Source organism: Parasteatoda tepidariorum, chromosome 4 (assembly GCF_982258835.1).
Source record: "Parasteatoda tepidariorum strain Cologne lab strain chromosome 4, Ptep-v5.0, whole genome shotgun sequence".
NCBI classification, from domain to species: domain Eukaryota; kingdom Metazoa; phylum Arthropoda; class Arachnida; order Araneae; family Theridiidae; genus Parasteatoda; species Parasteatoda tepidariorum.
The window spans coordinates 10,300,819-10,328,407 of NC_141758.1; the positions used below are offsets into that span (position 1 = coordinate 10,300,819).

The 27,589-nt window shown below is 32.2% G+C and overlaps 1 protein-coding gene across 1 annotated transcript; it reads right to left on the reverse strand.

Moving 5' to 3' along the window:
- Positions 1 to 757: 757 nt before the first annotated feature.
- LOC107442474 (fibroblast growth factor receptor-like 1) lies at positions 758 to 23,302 on the reverse strand. Its single transcript, XM_043050850.3, has 8 exons — positions 23,168 to 23,302; positions 15,319 to 15,432; positions 13,445 to 13,732; positions 12,596 to 12,646; positions 10,736 to 11,014; positions 8,119 to 8,240; positions 6,230 to 6,473; positions 758 to 2,845 (listed from the first exon to the last, which is right to left on the reverse strand). Exons 2-8 carry the CDS (start codon positions 15,410 to 15,412, stop codon positions 2,484 to 2,486), a joined length of 1,440 nt encoding a protein of 479 aa, XP_042906784.2. The 5' UTR covers positions 15,413 to 15,432; positions 23,168 to 23,302; the 3' UTR covers positions 758 to 2,483.
- Positions 23,303 to 27,589: the final 4,287 nt, after the last annotated feature.

Here is a 27,589-nt window from a genome sequence, read left to right on the forward strand (position 1 = left end):
TACTAAAAGCATCGATAACTCTTTATTCTTAAAATGGCTTCTTCACAGAACGTGTCCAAATAGTGGTCTTCAATATTCAGTACAAACACTATTTGAGTGCTGTTGTTTAATCGAGATTTTTTCAAGGCGGGAAAGCGACAAAAACTGAATCTTTCACTAATTTTGACAAAGCGTTACTTTGAAAAGCAACAATAGCCAATGGAAACAAGCGCATGTCCATAAATAGGCAACTATTATGGACATGCAACAAAACTTTATGATGTTGTTTTCTTTAATAATCAAATTTTTTTAACGACCGTACAAGTTGGCAGCTATGCATCTGCTAGGCTGAAGCATCTGCAAGAAAACTTAGAGCATCTCTTGTTGTGTTCCTACATTTTTAACCTGCCACTAATGTAATCAAAAGGCACTTCATTCCCTGTCATTCGATTGCGTATTATTTTTAAACGCCCTCTAGTGGCTTCGGATATCATTTGTAATCCCATGTTCCTATGTGATTTTCGTTCCTTGTGGTATGCTTAACTTACTATGTCGTTTTGTGGACGTTTGAGTCACTGTGCATATGATAAATATTGATATTGCATATGTAAATATTTTGAGTTTTTAATTCAAATATGAAAACTAATGTTTTTAAATATTAAACGGAACGAGTCAACAAAATCATGGTTCCACTTTTTTCCTTCTATTTTAAACACCACTTAAGCCATGCTTATGTTAGTACAAAGTAATTTGTAAAAGATAAATAAGATTCGTAGAGTTGTAATAAAAAATTTTTACTTCACATAAAATATGCAAATAAAAAATAATAGCTACAAATATAAAAGCTTCAAAAATTATGAAATGGCATAATGTACAAATGAAAAAATGTCAAGCGAACGTTATTTACACATAATTAAAATAATAATGACATTTGCTTATTTACAAGATAAATGATAATGCAAGTTCATGATTCAAGGTTTACTTATATTGAAAATGCATAACAAGTTATAAATAACAAACAGTTTGTACCCCAGTTATTTCTTAAGTAATCCTTATATTCGTTTTTTAACCTTTAACACTAATACAAGATATATGTAGGCAGTATTTTTAATTTATCAACTCCTCTATTAAATGCATAGCAATAACTTATTATAAATAGACAGAATAAGTGACAGAATAAAGTTTAAAGAGATAGGGAGAGGCAAACACAAAATAGTTTATAGTCAGAGCTTTTTGCCATGTTGTAGTGTTCTCTGAAACAAATATGTGCTCTGCTGTCTTTCACTTACGAGGAGTTTCATTGATAATTTTGTTATTTATATTCCTCATATTAATTGTACTTTTTATTTATTTCTTATGAATTTTCTTCAGTTTACCCTTCTGCGCGTAATAATTATAGAATGTTATCATATATTTTTAAATTTATTTGCAAATTTATTACAGATGTATATGAATTGAAACAAAATGGCAATTTGCACAGTTGTGTATGGTGGTGGGCAAAATTGCATTAAATCATATTTATCAAATTAAATAAAAATGCATAAATTTAGCAACCTCTAGAAAAAAAATTAATAAGGAGAACAATATCGTTTGAAAATTGCAGGGGATAAATAGCTAACGAAATGGCTAAATTGTTAAATAACCTATACACAGGCATTTATTTTAACTTTTGTAGCTTGTCATTGGTTTAAAAACAGAAACAACTTAAACCCTCAGCACTCCGTGGCGCCATCTACAGTCATCACTCTAATTAAAAATTTTATAGGTACTATAACAATTAGTTACCACATAAGTTTAAAATTATATAAATATATGGTATTAAGTATTTGTAACAATTTAGAACTTATATTAGGTCAAACAGCATTTTAAAGTATTCGGAGTGCGAAGGGTTAAACCTAGCGTCATTCAAAAAAAACGGTGGTTTCGGGTGATAAATTCATATAAAATTAGGCTTAATAATGAAAACATTGTGGAGTAAATAAACAATATGTTGCTGTTAATAGCCGAAATGGGTGGTTGCTGATTTCTACCGATGAATGTTAACAGTCACATAGTCGCTCTGGTATATGGCCGAAACACACTAGTTCTAGTTAAGTGCCACTACCCAGTATGCATTTGCCCGGTATACCCTACATCGATGTTTTTTAAGGTCAATTGCCACCGCCAGATATGCATTTAACCGGTGCTCCGAACAATGTAGGTATCTCCTAATCAATCCTCAGTAGGTATTAAAATATCGAATAAATGTAATAATATCAACGAATAAATTAATGTGTAATCGGATAAATCAAATATTTCGGACATTCATCAAAGCGACTATGTGATTGTTGACATTCAACGGTGAAAGTCGACATTCTCTTGATTTCTGTCATTCACGGTAACATATATACAAAACAAATGTTGCTAAAGCATATGCAGGGCTGTAGTTCATCGACCCATCAGTCCCTGTGATTTTCAGTTTTTATGGCAGTGTACAGTGATTTTACGTGCGCTGATTAAGTAGATCAGCAAGGATAGTTCTTCAGCTGAACTGATCTTGTAACTTCGTGTTCCGTGTGTTCACAACTATAATGTGTATCACCGCCTAAGAGTTTTGTCTTTGATTGTTGAGTCTTGATGTCGGGATATAGAATTGGATCTTTTTTGTCTGGCTTGCGGATCAAAGCAGACACCTGAATTTGATTTTCACAATCTAATTTTCGTGTAGGATCGCTGAAAATGACTCCTTTCGGAGGTTTCTCCTTACAGCACAAGTGACTGATAACCATGACCATCGTCAAGATAATGACTACTACAATTGTGACTATTGCCACGAAGAATGTATTTCTGGTTGAAAAATAAGAAGGCCAGGTAGCATATGGTTCAGCTGTTGAATAAAATATTGCAATTAGTTATTGTCTTAATAAAGATAGACTATGCAGGGATCATACGTGCAGCAAAAATTGTATCAATTGTTAACCCTTTCGCGCCGACTGTCACAAATACGTGACAGCATGAAACCGTATCAACCAGGGTAAAAAGATAAAGCTGGTAATCAAAGTAATTCTTTGGCACAGTTTATTTGTGGGCGGAGTTATAATTGTTTGATTTATTTTATTCACCGTTACTTTGTTCAAAATAAAACTATTTAGTTATACTTTGAATTAACATTGATTATATGTATGATTAAACTAACAATAATTAAGATAAAAGCAAAGTAAGTCTGTCGAATTAGAAACGACTACATTTAAGTTACCGTTTTTTATTTAATTACATCCTGATTCTGATTTTGTACGAATGCTTTTCTGAATCACCCGTCCCCAAGGGGTTAAGTAATAAAAAGCAAAAATCGATTAAAAGAGACTAAGATTAGCAAATCCAGCTTGACCTCAACGAGAAAAATTTAAAAAGTTGTTGCGAATAAAGAAAAAGCAAATGAAACTTTTGAAGACTTTTATTTTTTCTTAGCGTGTGAAATTAAGTTGGTCAAATTTAGCATCTATGTATATTTGCCAGATAAGGATTTGTAAAAAAAAAAAAAAAAAGAAATATTCCAAAATTAATCTTTTACTATACTAAATTTTTCCCCATTTGTGTTCACCCCGAAATCTTTCGATTATATTTGTTTCAGTTCATTATTAACACAAGGTTTACGGACGTTTCTTATATACCTATTTCTACGAACGCACGTCAATTTGTCGTTTGAAAGAATACATATAATTATGGTTCTTAATTCAATAAATTCAATTTAGTAGATTTTTATTCACCACTATTTCTAAATAATTCATAGGCTTATATAATTCACCACTTTTTATTTGCAATATTTACTTAGTAGTTATTTACGAGTTTTTTTTCTTTCTATTATTGCTTATTGGCAACAGTTGATTATCGCTTGTTTCATTGAGATAACGATAACGGATCGAAGTATTGTCGGTACATTCCTATTTATTATTGATGTGATAATTGCATTTTTACTCAAAATTTTGTCTAAATTATGATCGCGTCAAATTGACGTATATCCGTAGAGATAGGTATACCACATACAGAATTTCAATATTTCAACGCTTTTGAAGAAAACAGACTTCAATATATATTTATCTCGATCAATGGATAAAAATCATTGCAATAGAAAAAATAAAAATTCAAACGGGTTTTGTAATTTTTCTTACAAAACTCGAAATACGTCAAAATGACGGGTCCCGTAAACCTAGTGTTAAAATTGAATGCAAGAGAAATTTTCGTTTTTACTGTATTTCATTTTATTCTATAACTGTCGTTGAACAGCAGACCCAATTTCGGGTTTACGACGTTTAACTCCGTAGACTTGTAATTTTGAACCCAATTCAGAAGACACGGGAACTCTTGGATGAAGTACTGGAAGAAATTTGCCACTGTGAAAGACTTTTTGATGGAACTAGTTCGCATTTGCGTTATATGAAGTGGAAAATCACCTACCAGGGTAAACCTGACGGCAAGGGGACTCTAACCAATGATTCGTCTACTGTTGGGGATATTTTACGTCAGCACTGTGGTCGGTGCGATCCTGGAGCGGAATTCGTATCAATCAGCCACCGCTGGGATTCGAACCTGATCATCTCATTGGAAGACGAATGCTCTATCCTCTGAGCCCCCACGGCTCCGTTTTTACTGCATGTCATTAATAGCCCGGTTTAAATATTTTTAAAATTTAATTCTGTGAATTCTAAAAGTCTCCACTCGTCTACTACGTAGGGTATGGTTTAAAATATACGATAATACATTTCAGTTCATAATGTGATACTTTAAGGTCATTTGTTTTTGTCTTAAGTGTTAATTTCAGAGGAGAAGAAAAGTGCATATGTTATGTATATAAACACACACGTTCTTTTTAAATTTGTACATTCGGACAAAAATAAACTAAAAATGCCATTTTGTAAAAGAAATCTGTAGTTTGTCTAAGAAAACTAATACCTGATTTGAAATTCCTTCCCCCGAATTAGATTAGATGAAATACTTGTTTAAATGTAACTAAAGATTTGTTCTCAATTTATTACAGGAAAAGTAAATAAAAATAATATAAATTTCAAGCACTTTTTTTTTTAATTTTTATGCACACTCATCACCACTGACTATTGACACCGAAAGTATCATATATCAATAAAATGTTTTAGAATTCCTCAAAAAATATATTCAAAACCAGAGTGGCCATATTCCATAAAAAAAATTAAAAAGTGTGATCGGTGATTAAAACGGGAGGCAAATTATTTAAACCCTTTGCAGTAGTTCTTTTTGTAGTTAGTTCTAAGTTTGATTCTAGGTATGGGAAGGCAAATTAATTGTGACAAGATTACGGTAATGAAGTAATCTTGATAGAATTTCATTGCCTTCTGAAAAATTAAAATTCAACATTTGAAGCTTCGTGGTTTACTCTAACATTTACGTTAACTAACCATTTCCTGTTAGGGATGCTAGAAAGCACTACCGTAACTTGGAAAACCATAAACGCAAACGAAACGCAGTGAAGCATCTTTTACACGTTGAATTTCTGGCCAAACGGTTAATAACTACAAACTATATTAGCAGATTTTGCTAGTTTTTTAAAAGATTTAACATCTGCATACCTGCCAACTTTTACGCATTTGGCGTAAAATTTTATTTCTATGTTTAAAGTGGTAGTGAAATGTATGCTTTCTATATATTCCTTGCATTTATAAACTTAATTTATAATATTTTTAATTCACCACTATTTTTAAAAAAATTAAGCATATAGGCAGAACTTTTAGAAATTTCGTCAACATTTTAAAAGCTACACCACGAGAGAGTTGGTATAAAGTGGTGTAACACATACCTGCCAACTTTTAATCCTTTCCATTATAATTTTTCCCAGTGGTATTAAAAGGGAATTAAAACTTCAATTTTAAGCAGACATATACGTTGTATTTGAGAAAACTTAAGTTGACAACCATGATAGTAACGCATATTGATATATGTGCTTAATTTTTGTAAGAATAGTGGTGATCAAAATCATTTAAAAACTAAAATTATAAAAGAAGAAATAGTATATATTTACTACCACTTTAAATATGAAAATAAAATCTTCCGGAAAAGTTGGCAGGTATGGTGTAACATATGAACTTCTAAATCATTTTTAAGTAGTGGTGTTTGAAATGAGTTTAAATAAATAAAAAAACAATACATTAAAACATTAACTTAGCTATCACTAGAATAAATTTTTTCAAAAAGCGTAGAAAGTTGGCAGCTTTGAGAATGTTATAGTAACACTTAGACTAACCTGCACTGATGACCGTTAGTGTACCATTCATGGCATTGAAACCTTTATCGTTTAGAGCAAGACACACATAGATACCAGAATCTTCTGTAACGGCATTATTAATAATGAGCTTGGACTTATGGACTCCATTGGCTCCAATGCCATCAGATAGGTTGAGGGGTCTGTAGTAATTTTTTCCTGATCTAAATAAGGTGACATCGTCTATTGGTTCTGCATTTTCTTTGATGTTTAACTTCTTCAGCCACTATAAAAAAATTTCCTCATTCGGTATTGCATTTAAAAAAATTTTACTTTTTATTCCTTTTTTAAATATTAAAAACAAAAATAATAGATTAAATAAATTATGAAGGCATATATATTTTATAGTACGAAAAGTATCCCAAGTATGACTAAGTATAAAAAACGAAATCTTAACAGTATAATAAGTTAAAAACCTCAGTGACGTTACTACGTTAAAAAAAAACCTCAATGGCATTACTATGTTAAAAAAATTCACCTCTGTGACACAATGCCAAGTTCAAAGCTATTTTTTATTTTTATTTATTAGTTTTAAATTCGGGCCAATTAAAAGTGCTTACTGCAAACACAAATAAAGTAATACCCCAAAAAAAGTTTTGAGTATAAAGAATATTGTACAGTGTGTAAAACAGAAAATTGACATTCGAATCATTTTTGGTCTGATAGAATCGGATTTTTAAATACTGAGACTCAATATGGCAGTTATTTAGACGCTTGTTAATGACAAATAAATACATACATTTTTTATCATTTATCGACACTGGATTTTTTTCATGATTTCTGTTTTTTGATATCCAAAAGATTTAATGATATATGTATACATAACGTATCACTGTAAACTTTTACGCATTTTGCGTAAAAATTTATATTTATAATTAAAATTGTAGTAAAATGCATGCGTTCTATTTATTTATTTCATTTATAAATAATATTTGAAATGAAATTGACAATCACACTACGTTTAAATAAATTAAACGTTCATATCAATGTAGAATAAGGATCGGACAACTCTGCAACTTCAAACAAACGTAGTTTAGAGCAAGCTGCTCATTTTATTTCTTGATTCCTCTTCAGTTATTCAAGCAAAGTGCTTGAAACATTTATAAAAGCAACTCCACTGCTTGCTTACTTCAATGCTCAAACGAAACAGAGCTGAAATTCCAGATGAATGGGATGGGGGGGGGGGAAACTTCGCGGCCCAGGTGCCCGATAAAATCAAAACACTAGGATTGGGGCTTCTGTGACCAAGCTGTATCGCCAAGTTGTAAACGCTATATAAAGCGTCATGGTAGCGGGTTTGAATCCCGCTGTTACCCTGGAAGTATCATCGTGCTGTCCCTCTATTTGACAAAGGTTTATTTAAGTACCAAAAGTAACCAAGTACCAAAGATAACTAAAGCTTTCAGAATATTTGGTTATTTGGCCAACATTTTAAAAGCCTCTCAACAAAAGAGCTGAAACTAAGTGACGTTGCATAAGTACTCTCAAATTATTCATGTGAAGCGGAGTGGTGGGGAAAATAAGTTTCAATAGTTAAAAAATGATACATTAAAACTTGAACTTAGCTATCACTCGTTTAAATTTCTGCGAAAGTTGGCAGTTTTGAGATAAGTTTGTAATTTGCCTATTATAAATTTTCAATTTTCTATATAAATTTTATTTTGAACCAAGGAGTGGTGAATTATATAAATAAAACTAATATTTCCCGCCTGCAAAGAAGTTGCTTAGAATTTCGTTACAAGTTTTAACATTTAACTCTGATTGAGAAGATTGGTACGTATACATGGCGAAGAATTCTTTGTACATGTTACGTAGGCACGTATGCGTGACAGTCGGTGAGAAAGGGTTAAAATAGCCTCATGAAAAAGTACCTTAATATGCAGTTTCAAGCCAGTTTTACTCTTGACCTTGCACCAAAATATGGCAGTAGATCCTTCCTTGATTGTTGCACTTGTAGGCTCCAAAGACAGGATTTTAGGTGGGTATGACGGTTCTGGAAAGAAAATAATTTCTATAAACACCTGGGATAACATTCTAATTTTATTTTTTATTATAGTAAGCTGATACGATGTATTAAATGAAAATAATAGTCTACAGGGAGATTCAGTACATTAGTTTCTAACATGAGAGGAGAAACCCAAGTCTGAAAAAAAGTGGTGGCAACCCATTCATACTTATTGGAAATAGACTGTATTGGTAAATTTTAACACATTTATTTAATTCATAAACATTTCGATCCACTAAGACCCACAAAGTACATGTAATATGCGCGTTCTTAAAACCAGAGGAATAGAAAGTCCTGTAGTCGATCCCTGATTGATACCAGAAAATTTCTTTCCCCTCCAGGTGTCTAAATTGAGGAAGTGGTCTTACAAATGAGTCGTCGAGCTACCAAAGCAGGGGAGCTATCCCATCTGCAGAGTATTAAAATTGTGATGGTATGTCTTCTGATCATCTTCAGGGATGTTTCCCAGGCCGTAGCCAATTTGGAATATAAGTAAATAACAAAGGAAAAATAAGTATTAATAGAAGAATCTATGCGCAATAAAAATAATTTACAATATTTACAAATATATACAATTAAGAGGGTGACTCCTTGTACACTCCCTCGCCTCCTCCATGTAGCCGGGCATTTGAAATCATTAGAACATTACATTGGAACATATCTCAAATCTAAGTGCACTGCTCAGCGTCATTAACTGATTCGTCGGGTTCTTGAGACATGTAAGAGGGTAATGTGCAAAGGGGGAGAGGGGTTGCCAAGCACCAAATAGTAAAGTCATGAGTGGAAAACCAGTCGGTTAAACATATGATGAAATCGGTAGAACACTAAACATAATTGAGGTTAAATTAGATTAGAATATGAAGGTATTTACTGGGATCAAAATAATATTAACATTTACTCTAGTGTAGTAAAATAGAAAATAATAGAGAAAATGCATGCAACTATTTACGTATTTACACATGATTGAAATTTTAAAAAAAACTGTCAACCTCAAAGTAAAGGTATTATACGCGATATAAAGTCATGCAACTGCCTTGTCTGTCTAAACCTCTGTTTTAGGCGTTATAGAAGTGTTATATTTTTATAAAATGTTTTTAGAAGTAAAGTGGAATTTAGAAATAAAAAGAGGCTTTAAATATCCCATGTCCACTTTGGTCGATGCAAATTTTTATGAGTGAAAAGGACACAAACTCTAAGCATCATTTTTATTAAAACTGAAAAACACCCCATAATTTTAAAAAGTCGTTAGACACAAATTGTTCGAAATTAAAGCCAATTTTCTTTTATCTGGTTGCTGGCCTGCCAACTACTACACTTTTTGCAAAATATTTTATTGAGTCACAGACATTTAAAAACGAAAGCTTTAAAAAATTTTGGTAATGGAGCAATATTTTAAAAGCCTCACCACTAATGAGCTGGAACAAAGTCACTTTGCATATGAACTTTAAATTCATTTATATGCAGTGATGTGAAAAAAAAAGTTCAAAGGAACATAAATTTTTACATACAGCCACGAAAGCTAGTTACCCTGAAAGTAACTGTGTTATTTCTACCATCAAATACCAGTACTTTACAGGCGTGTAAGTACTTTAATTTATTGCTAACATAGGCTGATTTAATTACACTTTATTTACAACTAGACAAATTATAACACATATATTTTACAACTAAAATTGGTAGGTAACACAATTTTTAAATATTATCCGTTACCACGGTCTGAAAATTATTTTTAAAGTGGTAGCAAAAGTGAGATATATTTAGGATATCAATAAAAGAAATGTATATAGGTGCAAAGAAATATATATACGTGCAAAAAATGACCAGGAAATAATTTCATCATTTATAAATACAAGATAAATTTCAGCATATTTAGCAGTCTAGAAAAGTTTTAGCTACTACTTATTTATTTTTTCCCGTTCCACGGATCCCTGTTACAATACAATTTTTTTTATTATTATCTATTAATTAAGTAATAAAAAATAAGGAATAATTATTGAAAATGATTTTTTACATGGATAAACATGTTTGGATAAACAAATTTTATAATTGTGTGCAACGTTTTCTTTTCCGATTCGCTAATAACGTTTTCGAGATTTGGTGAAATACGCAAAAAATAATATTAATATTAAGGGGTTCAAACTTTCGACCGCTGTTCTGACCAAACTATTGGGACCATATTTGCCAGATTGTTGTTACCCCTAATAATTTGGAGATTATAAATCATAATTCGCTATATTAGAGGCGTGTTTATTCAGAGAAAGTACGTTTTCGCTTCTGATTTTGCAACTTGAAATATACTCTGTTGTAATTAATTACCATTATATGATGCAGCATATTACCTTTAAAATTTAGGCCTAGTACGTGAAGCGCTAAAACTCTAAAATAACTTATGGCATTTCCTGTGAGTGGGACATGTGTACCCTTAACTTTAACATACGGTCATTTGTTGCTTGTAATAAAGTGCAAAAATCTACACTATTTACCCGTTACATGCAGCGTGTAATCTATTTCGTCGCTGCCGAACATGTTCCGTGCAATGCACTGATACATTCCGGCGTCGGACATCTTGAGGTTCTGAAGTCGAAGAATGGAATGGGCACCCTGAAATATCAATTCATAATCTGATTCTTCGATTTGCTGACCATCCTTCAACCAAAAGAAGTGCGGTGCCGGCTGTGATGATGCAACGCAATGGAGAGTGGCCTGCTCGTTGACGTCATGAATGAATTTTATAGCTGGTCTTCTCTTGATAACAGGTGGACCTAAAAAAATAAACAGACAGTGTTGCTGCAATGTTTCCAGACCAAAAAACACAACATCTAATTTTGTGTAATGATACTTAGATATGTTACCGAGAACGACCGAAATCAAGAGAATGTCGACTTTCACCGGTGAATGTCAACAATCACATATTCGCTTTGGTGAATGTCCGAAATATTTGCTATATCAGATTTGATATTAATTTATTCGTTGATATTATCATATTTATTCGATATTTTAATATCTGCTGATGATAGATTAGGAGAAATATCTGTGTTGAGAGTACCGGTTAAATGCATACTGGGTAGTGGCACTTGATCTTAAAAAAAACATTGATGTAGGACATACCGGGGCAAGTGGCACTTAACTACACCTAGTATGTATTTAGATAATATAAGATTGTGTGTTATCTTCCTTTTTATCTGGAATTTCCAAGAAATATCTGTATTTCTCCCATAAAAGAAGAAGTAAATTCGACTGAACCATAGCCGAAAGAAATTGCTGAAACATAATTCAGTTCTATATGGTTTTTCTATTTAATTATTCACTCGTAATGGCCACCCTATGAATGGTGGCCACATGCTATCAATGAAGCCATATGTTATCACTAATGGTCACCATATGCTATCAATGAAGTACATATTAGACGAAATTATTTTTTGCATTCACTTTCAATCATAAAACTTTAGCTGCTGCTAATTTCAATCTCCCCTAATAGATTCTTGGTTTTATTGGCCACAATTTTTTAAAATTTGTAGGCTCTTATATTATCCTTAAAATATGTATATTACCTTGATAAATGATTTACCAGAATCAGGTCTCAAAATTGTCCTTAGGTTCCTTATATTTCCTTCAAATAAAGAAAGTGCCCTTAAATGTAATTAATTGTTAAAAATGAGAATAAATGTCCTGAAATTTTTGTATTTTTCAAATTTTTGTTGAAGTTAACATTAAGAATAAGTATTATTTATCTGAATTCAGAAATTTTGTTAGATGCCCTGAAACAAAGTATATAACAAAATGAACGTTTAAGTCTTCATAGCGTGTCAAGTATGGTATTAGTTTACATCCATTGTTAGAGACCCTTGACTTAATAGTATAGAATGTTTCCATGTTTAAGAAATATATAAAAAGCTCTTATCTCCCTACTCTTCCTCAAACACTATATCATACTCTACTGATTTTCAAGAGGAAATCTTCGTATTTTGCTACTACTGAACAATTTTCTGTATTTATACTATTTTTTCCCACTTTTTTATATGTATATTTATATATATAAAGAAGCAAGACATTTTTGCTTAACTTCTTTTTTTTTAAAAATCTGGGTTTTCTTAAAAATGTTTCTATTTTTGCTTAGCGACCTTCTAAAACTATAACTAATTGTATATCTGTGAATCCATGTTGGCATTCTAGATATTGCTCCCATTAGAAAATCAGCATCCTTAAATAGTCATTAAATTTGGAAGCAATTTAGTCCTTTAATTTTTATATTAAGGACTTCCATCCCTGATGGACATAAAAAAGTTTTTGTCATGTGTTGTAGTCAAAATAGTAAAATTAAAATTTATAATATTGTTACTCACTGCCTTGTATTTTGCTAGCAATATTTGATGTTCCATTTGCCACCTCTGGATCTGAAATTAAAACAATACAATTTTTTATCAAATACCATAACTACCAATTCACCCATATAATAAAATTAATATATTATAACAATTCATTCACTATTAATCCATAAAAGTGCTGTAAGGCCTCAAATGCCCAGTCCCATAACAACGAACGAACGATATTAACCCATAGCTAATAAAACATATTAGTTAACATACATCAATTAAACCGATATTAACGCATAGCTAATTAAACTTATTAATTTATATAATATACCAGTTCAACTGATATTAACGCACAGCTAATAAAACATATTAATTAATACACTATACCAATTAAACCGATAATAACCCATAGCTGATAAAACATATTAATCAGTATACAATACCAATTCTACCGATATTAACCCATAGCTAATAAAAAAATATTAATCATTATATTATACCAATTCAACCATTATTAGCGCAAAGTAAACCAGTTAATGCGTTTAAAAATTTTTGAAACTATCAAACATTACCATATTTTCATTATAAAATATTTACAGCTGTATTCAGTACTTAAATCTGATACAATATTTACATATTGCGGAGAAAATTTTAGAAATATATATTTATATAAAAAGACAAATCTGACATTTATATAAAAAGACAAATATGTCAGTGATCATGTAATTAAGTTGTAAAAAAATTTTGTAAAAATTCTGATAAACTCAAAATTTTCTGCTTTCGTTTCTAACCAATGGAAAACAATATTATGAAAGAGCATCAGAAAGTATATGAATTTAGGTGCTGTAGTATTCAGTATTTTAACAGCAAAATACTCACCATCCACAATAACTGTTATGTTCACTTGTACAAATCCATATCCATTGACACATTCACAAGTATATATACCACTGTGTTCCTTAGAAACAGATTTGATTTTGAGGTTTCCTTTTTTCGTCACAGTGTAGCCACTTTCGTCAAACAGTGACAGGTCTCTTCTAAACCAGTCAAAAAACAAAGGCTCCGAAGCTTCGCTAATGTCAATTGGACACTTAATTTCAAGGTTTTTCTTGAAATGGGCAAATATTATCTTCTTATCATTGCTGATATCTATTTTCCTGGGAGGACCTGCAAAATTAACGCATTTTATGATTCCATTATTGTGGGTAAATAAGTTTTTTCATCATATATATGTTATGAAATTAAATACTATTCGAGTAATAATATTAATTCAGGAAGAAAATGAAAAACGCTGTAATCCCGAAAGGAGAAACTGTTCCGGATATTCAAAAAGGAAAAATTCCGTTTCTTGGTAATCCTTAAGAGCACATTAGTACAGTAATAAAATTAATCAAGAGGAAATTAGTTACTTACATTTTAAAGAGTTGACATTGGAATCAAAAGAGTGAAATTAAAAGCTCCTTAATTGCCAAAAATCAGATGGGGGTTTTTTTGTTGCCTGCCAGCTACTACGCTTTTTGCAAACTATTTTATAGAGTGGTTGATATTTAAAAACCAAAGCTTTCAGAATGTTTCGTAATTTTGCCATCATTTTAATCGCACGAAAAATTAAAAGTATTAAAGTAGCTTTGCATATAAACTTTTGAATCATATGTATGTAGTGGTGTAGAAAATAAGGTTAAATTAATACAAAATAATACTTCAAGAACTAACGTTACTACTAATAGAATAATTTTTACAATAAGCGTAGAAAGTTAGCAGCCCTGTGTTTACATATACAGACCTGCCAACATTTAATCCCTTCCATTATCATTTTTCCCAGTGGTATTAAAACTTCAATTTTAAGCAAACAAATACGTTGTATTTGAAAAAAATTAAGTTGATAACCATGACTAACTAACTAACTAATCAACTTTTTTCAGAGTACCTATCCATGTATGGATATCTGCTCTTTCATCTAAATTGGATAATATGTGGTGGAAGGGAAGGGAGGTGCTGCGTTAACATTAAGTTAAATCTCAGAATGAACAATAATTGATAAAATTAAGTCTGAGTCATACATAATAATAAGTCGCAAGTTGATACATAATATAGGGAACAAAATGAAGATAAAGATAAAGAAAGAATATTTACACTATTTACAAATTTACAAAAGGGGGAAGACTCCCTGTGCACTCTCTCGCCTTTCACCGGTATAACCGGGCTTGATAACCATGATAGTAACGCATATTATTATAAGTGCTTAATTTTTGTAAGAATAGTGGTGATCAAAATCATTTAAAAATTAAATTTATAAAAGAAAAAAATAGTATATATTTACTACCACTTTAAATATGAAAATAAAATCTCGGGCAAAATCCGGGAGAGTTGGCAGGTATGCATATATATAACAGGCAGGCCACTTGAATAAACTTTCCCAAGAAATGTAGAAAGTTAGCAGTTCTTTACATGCTAAGCTAAGTTTGAACAGAAAGTTTATTTCGATGCAGAAAGTTCAGAATTGTTAAATAGTAAATTTTGCTTCGTAAATTTTTCGTGCTAGCGTCCATAAAAAGTTCATCATTAAAAGAACATGGAATGCAAATTGTTATACTGTGAAAATGCTTAAGTATTCATCCAATCTAGGTATAGCATCTTCCTAAGCTAATGGGTTTACTTCCTGTAGGTATTTACACATTTATTTGTTTTATTAACTTAATTAAGAAATCTCACAGTTGACTAATTTATAGTTACACAAAAATGCATTAACGAACCTTCAGCTGAAACCTTCCCTGAATTCGTGTTCGCATACAAAAACAACAAAATCAGAACCTGTTGTTTATGGATTGTAGTCCTAGAGAAAATCATGCTGTTCTACTTTTATGAACCTATAAAACACACAGTCCATACTTTAAATGCATATTTCAAAGTAATTTAAAAGAATACAAAAAAAAAACTCAATACACTCAAAACACGCAAAACGAATATGTAATAAAGTACTCATCACTGAAATACAATATCGTAAATAGTGGATATAGTAACATTTAGAATATAATTCTCATCACTGAATGTGGCAAATAGAGAATATAGTAGAATATATAATACTGCACTAATCACTGAAATAGAATGTGGTAAATATAGAAGAATAATATAGTATTTATCACTGAAATTGAATATGGTAAATAAGGAATATAGTAGAATACATAATATAGTACTCATCACTGAATTAGAATATGGTAAATAGAGAATATAGTATAATATATAATATAGTACTCATCACTGAAATAGAACATGGTAAATAAATAATATAGTAGAATATATAAAACAGTACTCCTCAATGAAATAGAATATGGTAAATAGGGAATATAGTCGAATATATATAATACTGTACTCATTACTGAAATATAATATGGTAAAAAAGGAATATAATGGAAGATATATCGAACTCATCACTGAAATAGAATATGGTAAATAAAAAATATAGCAGAATAAATAAACTAGTACTTAACACTGAGAATATTGTAAATTGAGAATCTAGTAGAATATAAAATATAATACCCATCACTGAAATAGAATACGATAAATTATAGTATGTATATACAGTAAATAAAGAATATAGTAGAATATATAAAGTAGTACTCCTCACTGAAATATAATATGATACGCAGAGGATATAGTAAAATATATGTAATATAGTACTCATCACTGATGCAGAATATGATAATTAGAGAATATAATAGAATTTATATTATAGTACTCATAACTAAAAAATATAGCAAAAATGATAGCATGAAACATAAAAAGCGTGTCTTAAAAAGCGTCTTGACTAAAACTATCTGTGTCTTGTGTTTTTTTCTTACAACCTGAAGCTATTATGTTAACCACTAGTGTGATTCATTGTTTCCTTGTCTATTCTGAATTTCGTGTCGTTTTTACTATTCTTAGTGTAAATGTAACATAAATAGCTCTTAACGATACCATAATGGTTAATGTTAGCTTTCAAGGATCCGATTTACTTCGTATGATTTAATACACTGCTAAAAACTATAAAAAGATATTGAGGTTGTTAGTTGAATTAAAGGATAATGAGGTTGTGGGTTGCACCTAGAGAAATGTTTGAATGATTGATAAATTATCGACAGACGTAGTAGGCTATATGAGATAAAAAAAATGACATTTTTTTGACAGAAAAGAATTTGTTAAATTGGGCATTTGGGAAAAAAAGGAAAAAATACACAATTTGTGCATAAGAGAAAAACACACAAAAGAAAAGGTGTTCCCTTTAAAGAAAATCGTTTTTAGTAGAGGGTAGGTTTCTTCGGTTTGCCAACAACGCTGAACACCTTAAAGGCATCTAGTCAATGAGTTCATAAATTATTCTTTCCCACTCCTGCAGAAGAGTTCTTTCCAGTTCTTGGAGAGTTTGTGCGGATGGTGGTAGGCGTCCAACAATTCATCTGCCTAGAATGTCCTAAACATGCTCGATTGGATTCAAGTAAGGAGAATACGCTGGAAAATCCAATCGAATGATTCTTTCCTCCTAAAGAAAATCATTCACCAAGTTAGCACGACATGGTCTGGAATTGTCGTCCATTAACGTGAAGTTATCTCCATATGCTGAAGCTTAAGGGGCTGCAATAGGTTTCTGAATCTCAATCCTATATCGGTGACCGGTCAGAGCTCCATTTCGAATTATATAGAGATCTGCGCGTCCATCGGTGGAGGTGCCAGCAGAGACCATCACTCTCCCACCTCTAAATCTGACACTTTCGTGCACGAACGCAGAATTGTTTCTAGCGTCACGTTTCCTCCAGATGAAAATTCCTCTATTAGTATCAGGATGAACACAAAAACGGGACTCGACAGTGAAAAGAAATATTGAGCCATTCATTTCTCCTCCAGTCCATATGCTTTTTGTCTACTCCCTGCGACCGCGACGATGCCCTGCTGTTAACGTGACACACACTATAGGTCGGCAAGCATACAGACCTACAGCGTGAAAGCGGTTTCGGACAGTTTGCGTTGAAACTGTGGTGCCAGTAGCCGAGCGAAGATGATGATGAAAAAATGGCATTCATATTTCTGCGTCTCCGAGTCGTTAGCGTTAAATAACGGTCGTCATTGGGCGCTGTTGCAAATCTACGCCCTTGCCCTGATCTTCATTCCCGATCTCCAAAGAAACTGTTCCAGATCCTGCAAATCACACTTTGTAAAGCTTTTAATAGCTTCTGCTACTTTAGCTTGTGTTTGCCCCCCCCCTAACCGGGCAACACCTTTCCAAGCATCTGATTCGGTTAAATGACTTCGTTGAGGCATCGCACTTATCGAAACAACTCGGTTACTGAATGTCCATCATTCTGTAACGCTTTTTCTTACATTAAGTTGAAAGCCAAATTAAATTCGATTGCCGCTGAAGCGTCATCTTCGACTTAAAATTTACATACTGTAAAGTATGAAAATAAGAATAATTTGCATTTGTTAATTTGTAAATAATTGCAAACTCTTATTCCATTTCATACAAAAAAAATTTGCTTATACTGTTATTTTGCACCAGACTTACAATATCCGTTTTGAGCAGTGTATGCTCGAATACTTTCATACGCAAACAATATACATAAAAGTAAGAAAGTTTTTGTAATTTTACTTATATTATAACAAAAAGACTTCAGTCACCACTATTTATGACGTTAAAAATTATAAGAATGACACTTGTGTCAGACTATTAACATAGCTTCGAAAACTCGCGATCGCAGTTCTAGTAGCAGGGAGCCAAGCCTAAGCTTACCCCTAGTTCTCAAAGTAAAGTAATTAGCGAAACTGATCTACGAATCGTAGAAAAATGCCCATTCACTACGTTTCGTGGACAAATTTCTTCAAAATTTATACTTTAATATTTGATTCTTGGTATAGTAATCTTAATTTAGTAAATTTGATTAAACTGTTCACCGAATTCTATCCCTGATAAAATTCTGGTAGAGGACTTGTATAGCGTAACTACCACTACGATTATGAAAAATCAATTCACTTGGATATAAAGACATGCTAACGCGCTTTTTTACAGGTACCTTTTTATAAATGAGGGTTGACATTTTCGTTAACACACTCCCTGCACTCTATATCCGTTAAGCCTAATTTTGCCAAAAAATCAGACATTCAATGCGTATAGTTTGTCTAAAATAAGAACTTCCCCAAAATTCGACTAGAACTGTGGCGGTGACCATGGTAATGTGGTACGACTATTTAAGTAGGGGTTACTGTTTTGGAATGGTTTCGGCTCAGGTCGGCGAGAGAAAGGGAATCTCTTTCTTCGGTCTATTGTGTTAGTCCTAGAGTGAAGCTACCCTCTCTAAAATGAGACATTCTTGTTTCCATAGCACCTGACGGCTTTAGACTTTGTGGCGGGAGGAGTTCTTAGCTTAAACAAACTATAGTAGATTTATAAAACGTAATTTTAACAATGCACTAAACCACAGAATGTTACTTCGTTTAAACATATAGTATATATATGAAAAAACCATATTAAAAAATTGGATTGTTTGTTGGGTATGGTAACTACGGTAGAATACATGGTATGGTTGTGTTGTAACTCTATATGCAGCCATCTTTATGAGTAGAGTTTCAGGTTGTCCATATCTAATTTGAAGAGTAACACACAATGAAAAATACAGAAAATTGGTTAACTTATGTGTTCTCTCAAATGTTTTGCGACAGCAAAATTTAAGTTATTGGGCTGAATTTAATATATTTCGGATGCTAAAACCATTGAACAAACGTTAAAACTAAAGTTTGTTTAGTTCAAAAGTTCTGTTCAATTTTACATGTTTTCAAGTTTTTATTGATTTCAAGTACGATGCGCTAACGGAAGATAATAAGCAATTTTAAAAAAAAAATTATGTCGCTTTTATTTTTATCACAAGAGGCAACCGTAAGGCGTACTGAAATTCACAAATTCATTTTTTCGTTCTACTCTAGCATGCAGATTTGTGTACTTATTACAACGATGGCTCATAAAACCTTGTCAAATTGCAGAACAGATTTCACAAATCGGCGAAGGACGTCGTCAAATGCATCCAGGTTATAGCGGGTTGGTAAGGTAACCAACAGGCCGCAGATGGACCAGGACTCAATTTTTGTAACCATTAGAAAAAACTATAAACTTTAGCAAACTTGATAATTTGTAGTGTTGTTCACTACACTAAATTTATAAACCCCAATCCTTTACTTTCAAATAAAAATTAAGTTATCTAAATTTATCCTTCAGAGAGAAGCAAGTGGGAACTTATCCCTTAACCTCTTCGGGACGGGCAAGTCATATATGAATACGAATCAATATTAAAATAAAAAATCGGTAGCTTAAGTTTAGGCATAGCTAATTTGACAGACTTGTTTTTGCTCTTACTTTAAATCTAACACATCCACTCTTAGCATATTAAAAGTGTTAAACTATAAAATTTTTTAATTCGAACTACGCAGTAGTGAATTAAATAAAGTAAACTATTATTACCCCGGCCACAAATAAACTGCTTAAAAAAATAGTTTGGCTACCAGTTTTATCTTTTTTCATCCTGATTTTCAACTCTCTGAGAATGCATACATGACTTGCTCGTCACGAATAGGTTAATCGCTTAAGGCTACTCTTCGAATAATGGGATGTTCGTCATAGAAAATAAAGTTTCTTATCAAATGATAAACCACTATTATAACAGTTGTTATTTCGTAACATTTATTCATGGCTCTTATGTTTTGTAATCACTGGTCAGCTCCCTCTTTGCTGATTGAGAAAATGGTGCAAATTTATGCGCAATTTCGAATGAAAAATGTTTTTGACTTAATTATTTGAAATTACCAACACAAAGGAGCTTAGGCTCCTTAAAATTAGATGAATTACTATGTTGTATGGTTGCTGGGAAAATTTCTGTAATAACTTTATTTTATTTTATTTTTACGTTTAATATTACTTTTCTTAATTTTCAAGTATCGTACGTATAATGTATGTGAAATAAAACGGTGAACACAAATGCTAATTTGCCATGATGCGCCATTTTACTAATATCATCCATTAAAAGCTTAAACTTGTCAGTTGGGAGCAGAGTCCTTATTTAGCCTAGAAAATTTTAATAGTGCTAGTTTTCTTTTATTTATGGCTCATGGGATAGAGCCTAGTGATGTGAACCGGGTTCGAATCCCTGCTGTTGTTGATAGATACGAATTCCGCATCTGCCTTGCACCAACCAGAGGGCTGACGTAAAATATCCTGTGTGATTAACCTTCGCTGATTTTCGTGGTTTTCCTCTCCATGTTACGCAAATGCGGTTTAGTTCCATCAAAAATTCCTCTACGAAGGCAAATTTCTCCCAATACTTAATCTAAGAGTTCCCTTGTCTTCTGGATTGAGTTCAAAATTTCAGAGCTACGGAGTTGAACATTAATAGACGTAAACCCAAAAAATTGGGTCGCTTGTTCTACGACGGTTACAAAATAAAATATTAAACAGTGCTCGTTGTTGTTGTTAATTTACGTCGCACTAGAGCTGCACAGTGGGCTATTGGCGACGGTCTGGGAAACATCCCGGAGGATGATCCGAAGACATGCCATCACGATTTTGATCCTCTGCGGAGGGAATGGCGCCCCCGCTTCGGTAGCCCGATGACCTGCGCGCGAAATCGAGCACTTTACTGTAGCACAGATTAACGAGGACACATACCGCACACCCTCGGTCCCTACGCAAACTGATCCAAGTGGTCACCCACCCGCACACTGACCGCAGCCAGTGATGCTTGACTTCGGTGATCTGCTGGGAACCGTGTCTTAACGATCAGTCCGCTGCGGGACTAAACAGTGCTGGTTAAAGCCGAAGTGGCTCATGGGATACATCGTTCGCTTCGAGGTGACCCAGGTTTGGATCCTAGTATTGACCTGATTAATACGAATTCTGCTTCCATCTAGCCTCGACCACAGAACTGACGTAATATATCCTCGTTGGTTGACGGATCATGGGCTAGAATGTTCTTGACGTCTGGTTAACCGTGGTAGGTTTTCATGTTTTTCCTTTCCATGTAACGCAAATCCATTCGGATTAGTTCCATCAAAAAAGTCCTCCACGAAGACTAGTTTGTTCCTATACTTGATGTAGGAGTTTCTTTCCTGGGTTAGGGACAAAATGACAAGGCTACGGAGTTGTCATTGATAGTCGTTGGCTGTTCAACGCCGATAAATAAAACAGTGATAGTCAAATTTACATTAATGCAAGAAGAAAATACAAATTGAAAGCAGGGCTGAAAGCTTATACTTGTCAAGGCGGACAATAGCAAAACCTGAAAAGTTCTTATTATCATTTATTATTAAGAAAATTAAAATAGTTTTGACTACCAAGATTTTTTTAACGACTTTAATAACCGTGCAACACTGATTTTACGAACAATTAAACAGTTATGGTTAGCTAAGAATTAATTAAAAAAAAGCTTTTTGTACTCCTCACAAAATCCAGCTATTAATAAAATGATTTAGTTACCAGATTTTCCTCTTTTTTTCCTTACTTTCAGTCCAACCTTACAGTTCAGACATCTGGTAGGGCAAAACTTTAATACAGATACATTTGGCCGATATGGTTGGCTTTGAAAAAATATTTTTTTTACTGATTAAGAAACTTACGTTATATTTTAACCGGTTAACGCCCAGCGTCATATATTTAGGACAGTTCCTTTTTTCAAAGACATTCATTGTGGTGGGAATCTTTTTTCAGCATTTTCATTTATCTGGGTGAATTAAAAGATTCTCAGATACCAGAATGATTTAGTTATTTCTGATTAGATCTAGAATTATAAGGAGCAAGTACCTTTTGATCTATCAATGACTTTTTGAATGCCCTAACAGTAGGAAAATCAATTAATTTCGATAATATATTATACCACTTTTTCCATAAAACCACTTTTTGTATCATTTCAATATATAAATTCGGGACAAAACGGGTTAAGCTTAGTTTTTTCCATTTTAAGTAATATGAAGTTAATAAGTGTCATGCGAAATATAATTTTATTACAGTCACATCGTAGTGACATTTTTAAAAGGTTGGTGTAATTACCCTTATTCTACAAATTTTGGTATTTAATTGGTACCATTTCATTAAAACTTTGGCAGAAAGTGGAGCAGTAGGCATCCTGGCTTCTGAATTAAACCTTCTGAAATTATGTCTTCTGAAAATAATTTTTATTTTAATCTTGTCCCTAAACGAAAAACCTAAGGAAGAAACTTAATTTCAGTCAACTCTACTCGGCTTCACATCCTGCTTGCTGTCATTTTCTCTTCCTTACAACTAATTTGAATTCTGTCACTATATTACTGCATTACGCACGAGATTACGAGTGGCACTCAAAACCAAAGATCTCAACAATCAAGGAATTAACAAGAAACTCAAATGATGTTTTGCTGTTGTAACTTCTTAAAATGTATTCATATCTCAAGAAAAAAACAATAATGATTTATGGCCACTAAATTTACCAATGGTTTTCAATTCTATGAAGCAGATAAAAAAAAAATAATAACACTCCAAAAAACCATATACTTTTGCACTTAAAATTCTTAAATCAGAGAAGCATTAAAAAAAATGCGCCAATAAAAACTTACCTTTGCTGTCTTTTTTAAATATGATTTATGACAAGGGGATAATCAAATTCCGCGTAACATGTTCTCTGGATAATCATTTACCGCCTATCATAGTAGATTGCAACTTATCTTGAAGGAGGCGCGTGTTATCATTTGGGGCAAAGTGTATTTACCTGAGAAATAGCGATATTGTGTTCCGACCGTATTTGCAGCGGCTACCATTTTAGAACATAAATAAATATTGATAACATGCTATCGTGCGCATCATAGACTTCGGAAAAGTCTAGTGCAAAATTCCGACAGCTCCGCCATTTCGAGATAGTGGTTTTTCTCACAGTTTTCAATTTAGAAAGAACTGTACTTCGAAAACAAGTAAAGTTAGCAACCTTTTGCAACTCTGAGAGCTTATTATTTTAACACGTTGAATGCCATTGTGGTCACCGGTGACCGGCACTGAGTTTGTACGTAGCGCCACGGGGGTCACGAAAAAATTATTAGATTCACATGTAATTACAGTATAGTTTTTTTTTTAATATTATTATCGTTACTAAAATGGTTTGAAGAAATTAATGCAATATAAAACACATAAAAATAGTTTTATTTATATACACAGAGGTGCCAACTTGCTCCGGACAGCGAATAAATATTTTCAAAGGTAGTTTATTATTTGCGATTCTTGGTTTAATAAATTCAATTTAGTAGATTTTTATCCACCACTATTTTTAAACAATTCGCAATATTATATAATTCACCACTTTTTCGTATCTGCGAAATCTTCCGGATTTTCCAAAAGATTTTATTTTCATATTTAAAGTGGTAGTATATATATACTATTTTTTCTTTTATAAACTTAATTTTCAAATTATTTTGATCACCACTATTCTCACAAAAATTAAGCACATATATTAATATGCGTTACTATCATGGTTGTCAACTTAAGGTTTTTCAAATGCAACGTATTTGTTTGCTTCAAATTGAAGTTTTAATTAAATTTTAATACCCCTGGGAAAAATGATAATGGAAGGGATTAAAAGTTGGCAGGTATGCTTTTTACAAATTCGTTATGCTAAACATTTTAAAAAACTAGCAAAATCTGTCTAATATTTGAATATTTAGTTTGTAGCTATGTAGAGTTGCAAACTTGCTCCGGACAGCAAATATATAATTTAAAGTGGTAGTTTATCAATTGTAATTCTTTGTTTAATAAATTTATTTTAGTAGATTTTTTATCCACCACTATTTCTAAATAATTTGCAGGCTTATATAATTTACCACTTTATGGTACTTAACTCATGCTATACATTTTAGAAAGCAAGCAAAAATAGTCAAATATTTGCAAAATTTACTTTGTAGTTATTTACCGTTTTTTTAATTATTTTGGCATGTCCGGAGAAGTTGACATCTCTGGCTATGTACTGTTTGGCCAGACGGGCAATCCATATACAATTAGCTTGGCATTCAACGTGTTAATAAATGTATAGCTGCCAACTCTTACGGTTTTCCCGGAAGATTTTATTTCCATATTTAACATTGTAGTGAAACTCATGTTATTCAACTACGCTTTTTGTAAAACATTTTACAGAGTGATGAGAATTTAAAAGACAAAACTTATAATATTTTTGGTAATATTGCTAACATTTCTAAAGCCTCACTACGAATGAGTCGGTATGTTGTGGCGTTGATAATGAATTTTTAAATCATTTATATGTAGTGGTGTGGAAAATAAGTTCAAATGACTAAAAAATAATACTTAGGGGAGAGGGGGGCGCATGTGAACAGGGGGTACATGTGAACATGGTATGTTTTACCAATATGATTTGAAATAAAAAATCTCGAAAAATGTTCAATTGATGGCAGTACTAGTTCTACCTCTCTGCAAAACTTTCAGAACAATGAGACATTTTGTTTTGTTCTATTCTGACAATTTCTTTGTATCAGCTGGTGTTGTATATATTATAATCATTCGCTTCTTCAAGTGACATCATAGTATAAATCAACTAATAAACTAAAATTAACTATTGCAGACCATTATATGAACATTCAGGTAATTTTATGAGAAAAATTTTTTTCTCGCTCAATTAAACATTCTCAATTTTTCAAGTTAGATTTAAGAAGGATGATGGGGCACTTGTGAACAAAACATCTGGGGCAGATGTGAACAGTTCACATGTGCCCCTACATAGCATTAAGATTATTATCCTCATAATATTATAAGTTTAAAAAATATGCATGCATTTAAAGTTAATATTATTTAATTTTCCATAATTAATTTATAAATTTTTTTCTTTAAAAACTTTTTTTATTTATTAAATGGTTGCTCTCGCATCACGCTTATTAACTGATACACTTAAGAAAGAATTGTTAAAGCTACAAATAAAAAGATAGAAAAAATGAAAAAAAATCATGACAGAGTATTAGAGAAGAAAGAAAAGGCCCATTACAACTCCTGTGGAACATGAAGTTGCGAAAATCCCAACAGCGTAAAAATTATTGTACAGCTGAAAAAATATTTCCTTATTGACAGTACTGTTGTACAATTTAAATTCACATAGCAAGTTACAATCCCTTCAGTATAATGCGTATCTATATCTGTTATATTAAAGATTTTTTTTCTTTAAAATATGATGATTGCTTTGTGTTCTTAATCTTGTTCATATGTGCCCCAGGCATGTTCACATGTGCCCCAATAGGGGCACATGTGAACATGCGTAACATGTAATATGTGAACATGTAATAACTTCGAATCAGAAAAGGAGAGATGGTAATGATAGTCAATAAAGATAAATTTAACCTCTTTGCACTCGAATGCATACCTGCCAACTCTTCCGGATTTTCCGGAAGATTTTATTTTCATATTTAAAGTGGTAGCAATACTCAGGTTATTCCAATTAACTTTTTGAATTATAATGATAATTATAAACGAGTTTGACCACCACTACATATAAATAATTACAATAAATATATGAAAGCATAATAATCATTGCGCAAGCGAATTTCAGCGGGATCAAAGTATAAATATAATTTTGAGTCAGATTGCTTTTCGTTTATTGTTTTACAACCACTCTGAAAATCCATTATCGGAAAGAGTGAAAGTTGGCAGGTATGCGAATGTCACCACTAAGGCCTCCACTCTAAAATTAAATATATAGTATTTAAGTTTTTTGTAACCCAATGATTTTTACCTACAGAAAATACGTTAGAATTTTCTGGTATGTAATTCTGATTGAATTAGTGCTTACGTTATGTCAAACAGCATTTCAAAGTACTCAGAGTGCAATAGGTTATAATTAAATTTTCTTATTTTTTCTGCGATTTTAGTTTCGAAAATTCATAATAAGTTGTTGTTTTTTTTACAATAAACAATGTGCTATCGTCGAGAAATATTTTCATCAAAAATATGCATAATAATATGCCACCACTATATGCTAATTTTGCTACCACTTAATGTGTTTTATCGACACAAACTGTAAGGAAGAATTCTGCAACGTGCTGGCGTAGAATAACCAATGATAGTATTAAAAATTAGTAGACGATTAAAAACTAAAGCTTTCAGAGTTTTGACAATATTTTAAAGGTTTCACAATAAGAGACAGAAGTTAAGCAGGCGTATTATAAACTTTTGAAACAATTGCATACAGTGGTGTGGAAAATAAATATAAATTAAATTTACCTCTAGACACCACTAGAAGAAATTTTTCCAAAAATGTAGAAAGTTGGCAACCGTGTATATTTAACATCCTCCAACGACCACGGAATTTCCAATTTCAAAAGTTTATTTTTAACAAAATAAAAAATGTATTAATAGTTTAATTGAGTCGTGATGGCTCAGGGGGTAGATAGTTCGTCTTCCAATAAGGTTAAGCGGGTTCGAATGATAGCGATGGCTCGTCGATATGAATTCCGCATCCGGTCTGCACCGACCACAGTGCTGAGTTAAAATATCTTCAGCGGTAGACGAATCATGGGTTAGAGTCCGCTTGCCGTCATGGGTGAAAACGAGACGGAAAATAGGAAAAGCTGGTAGTAATCCCATTTCAGATTTAACATGTTTTCGGTAGGAGTTAAATTATTCTCTTTGTCAATTATTCAGCTATATCTACAGAGATGCCAACTGCTCCGGACAAGCCGAAATAATTAAAAGAACGGTAAATACTGCAAAGTAAATTTTGCAAACTTTTAACTATTTTTGCTTGTTTTTTATAAGGTATAGCATGACATAATTACTTCAAAGTGGTGAATTGTATAAGCCTATAAAGTATTTAGAAATAGTGGTGGATAAAAATCTACTAAATTGAATTTATTAAACCAAGAATCACAATAAACTACCACTTTAAACTATATATTTCCTGTCCGGAGCAAGTTGGCATCTCTGTATCTACTTCTCTATAAAGAAGGAAGCTGTTTTTTTATATATGCTAAAATTGTAAAAAAAAATTACGGTAG

Bases quoted from the DNA above. Each gene is read 5' to 3' on its own strand.
- LOC107442474 (XM_043050850.3), bottom strand. From the start codon at position 15,412: ATGATTTTCTCTAGGACTACAATCCATAAACAACAGGTTCTGATTTTG. The intron at 8,241-10,735 runs GTAAATAGTGTA...TTTTCTTTCCAG, and splicing joins TTACACGCTGCATGTAACGG to AACCGTCATACCCACCTAAA. The intron at 2,846-6,229 runs GTTAGTCTAAGT...TTTATTCAACAG, and splicing joins ACTAACGGTCATCAGTGCAG to CTGAACCATATGCTACCTGG.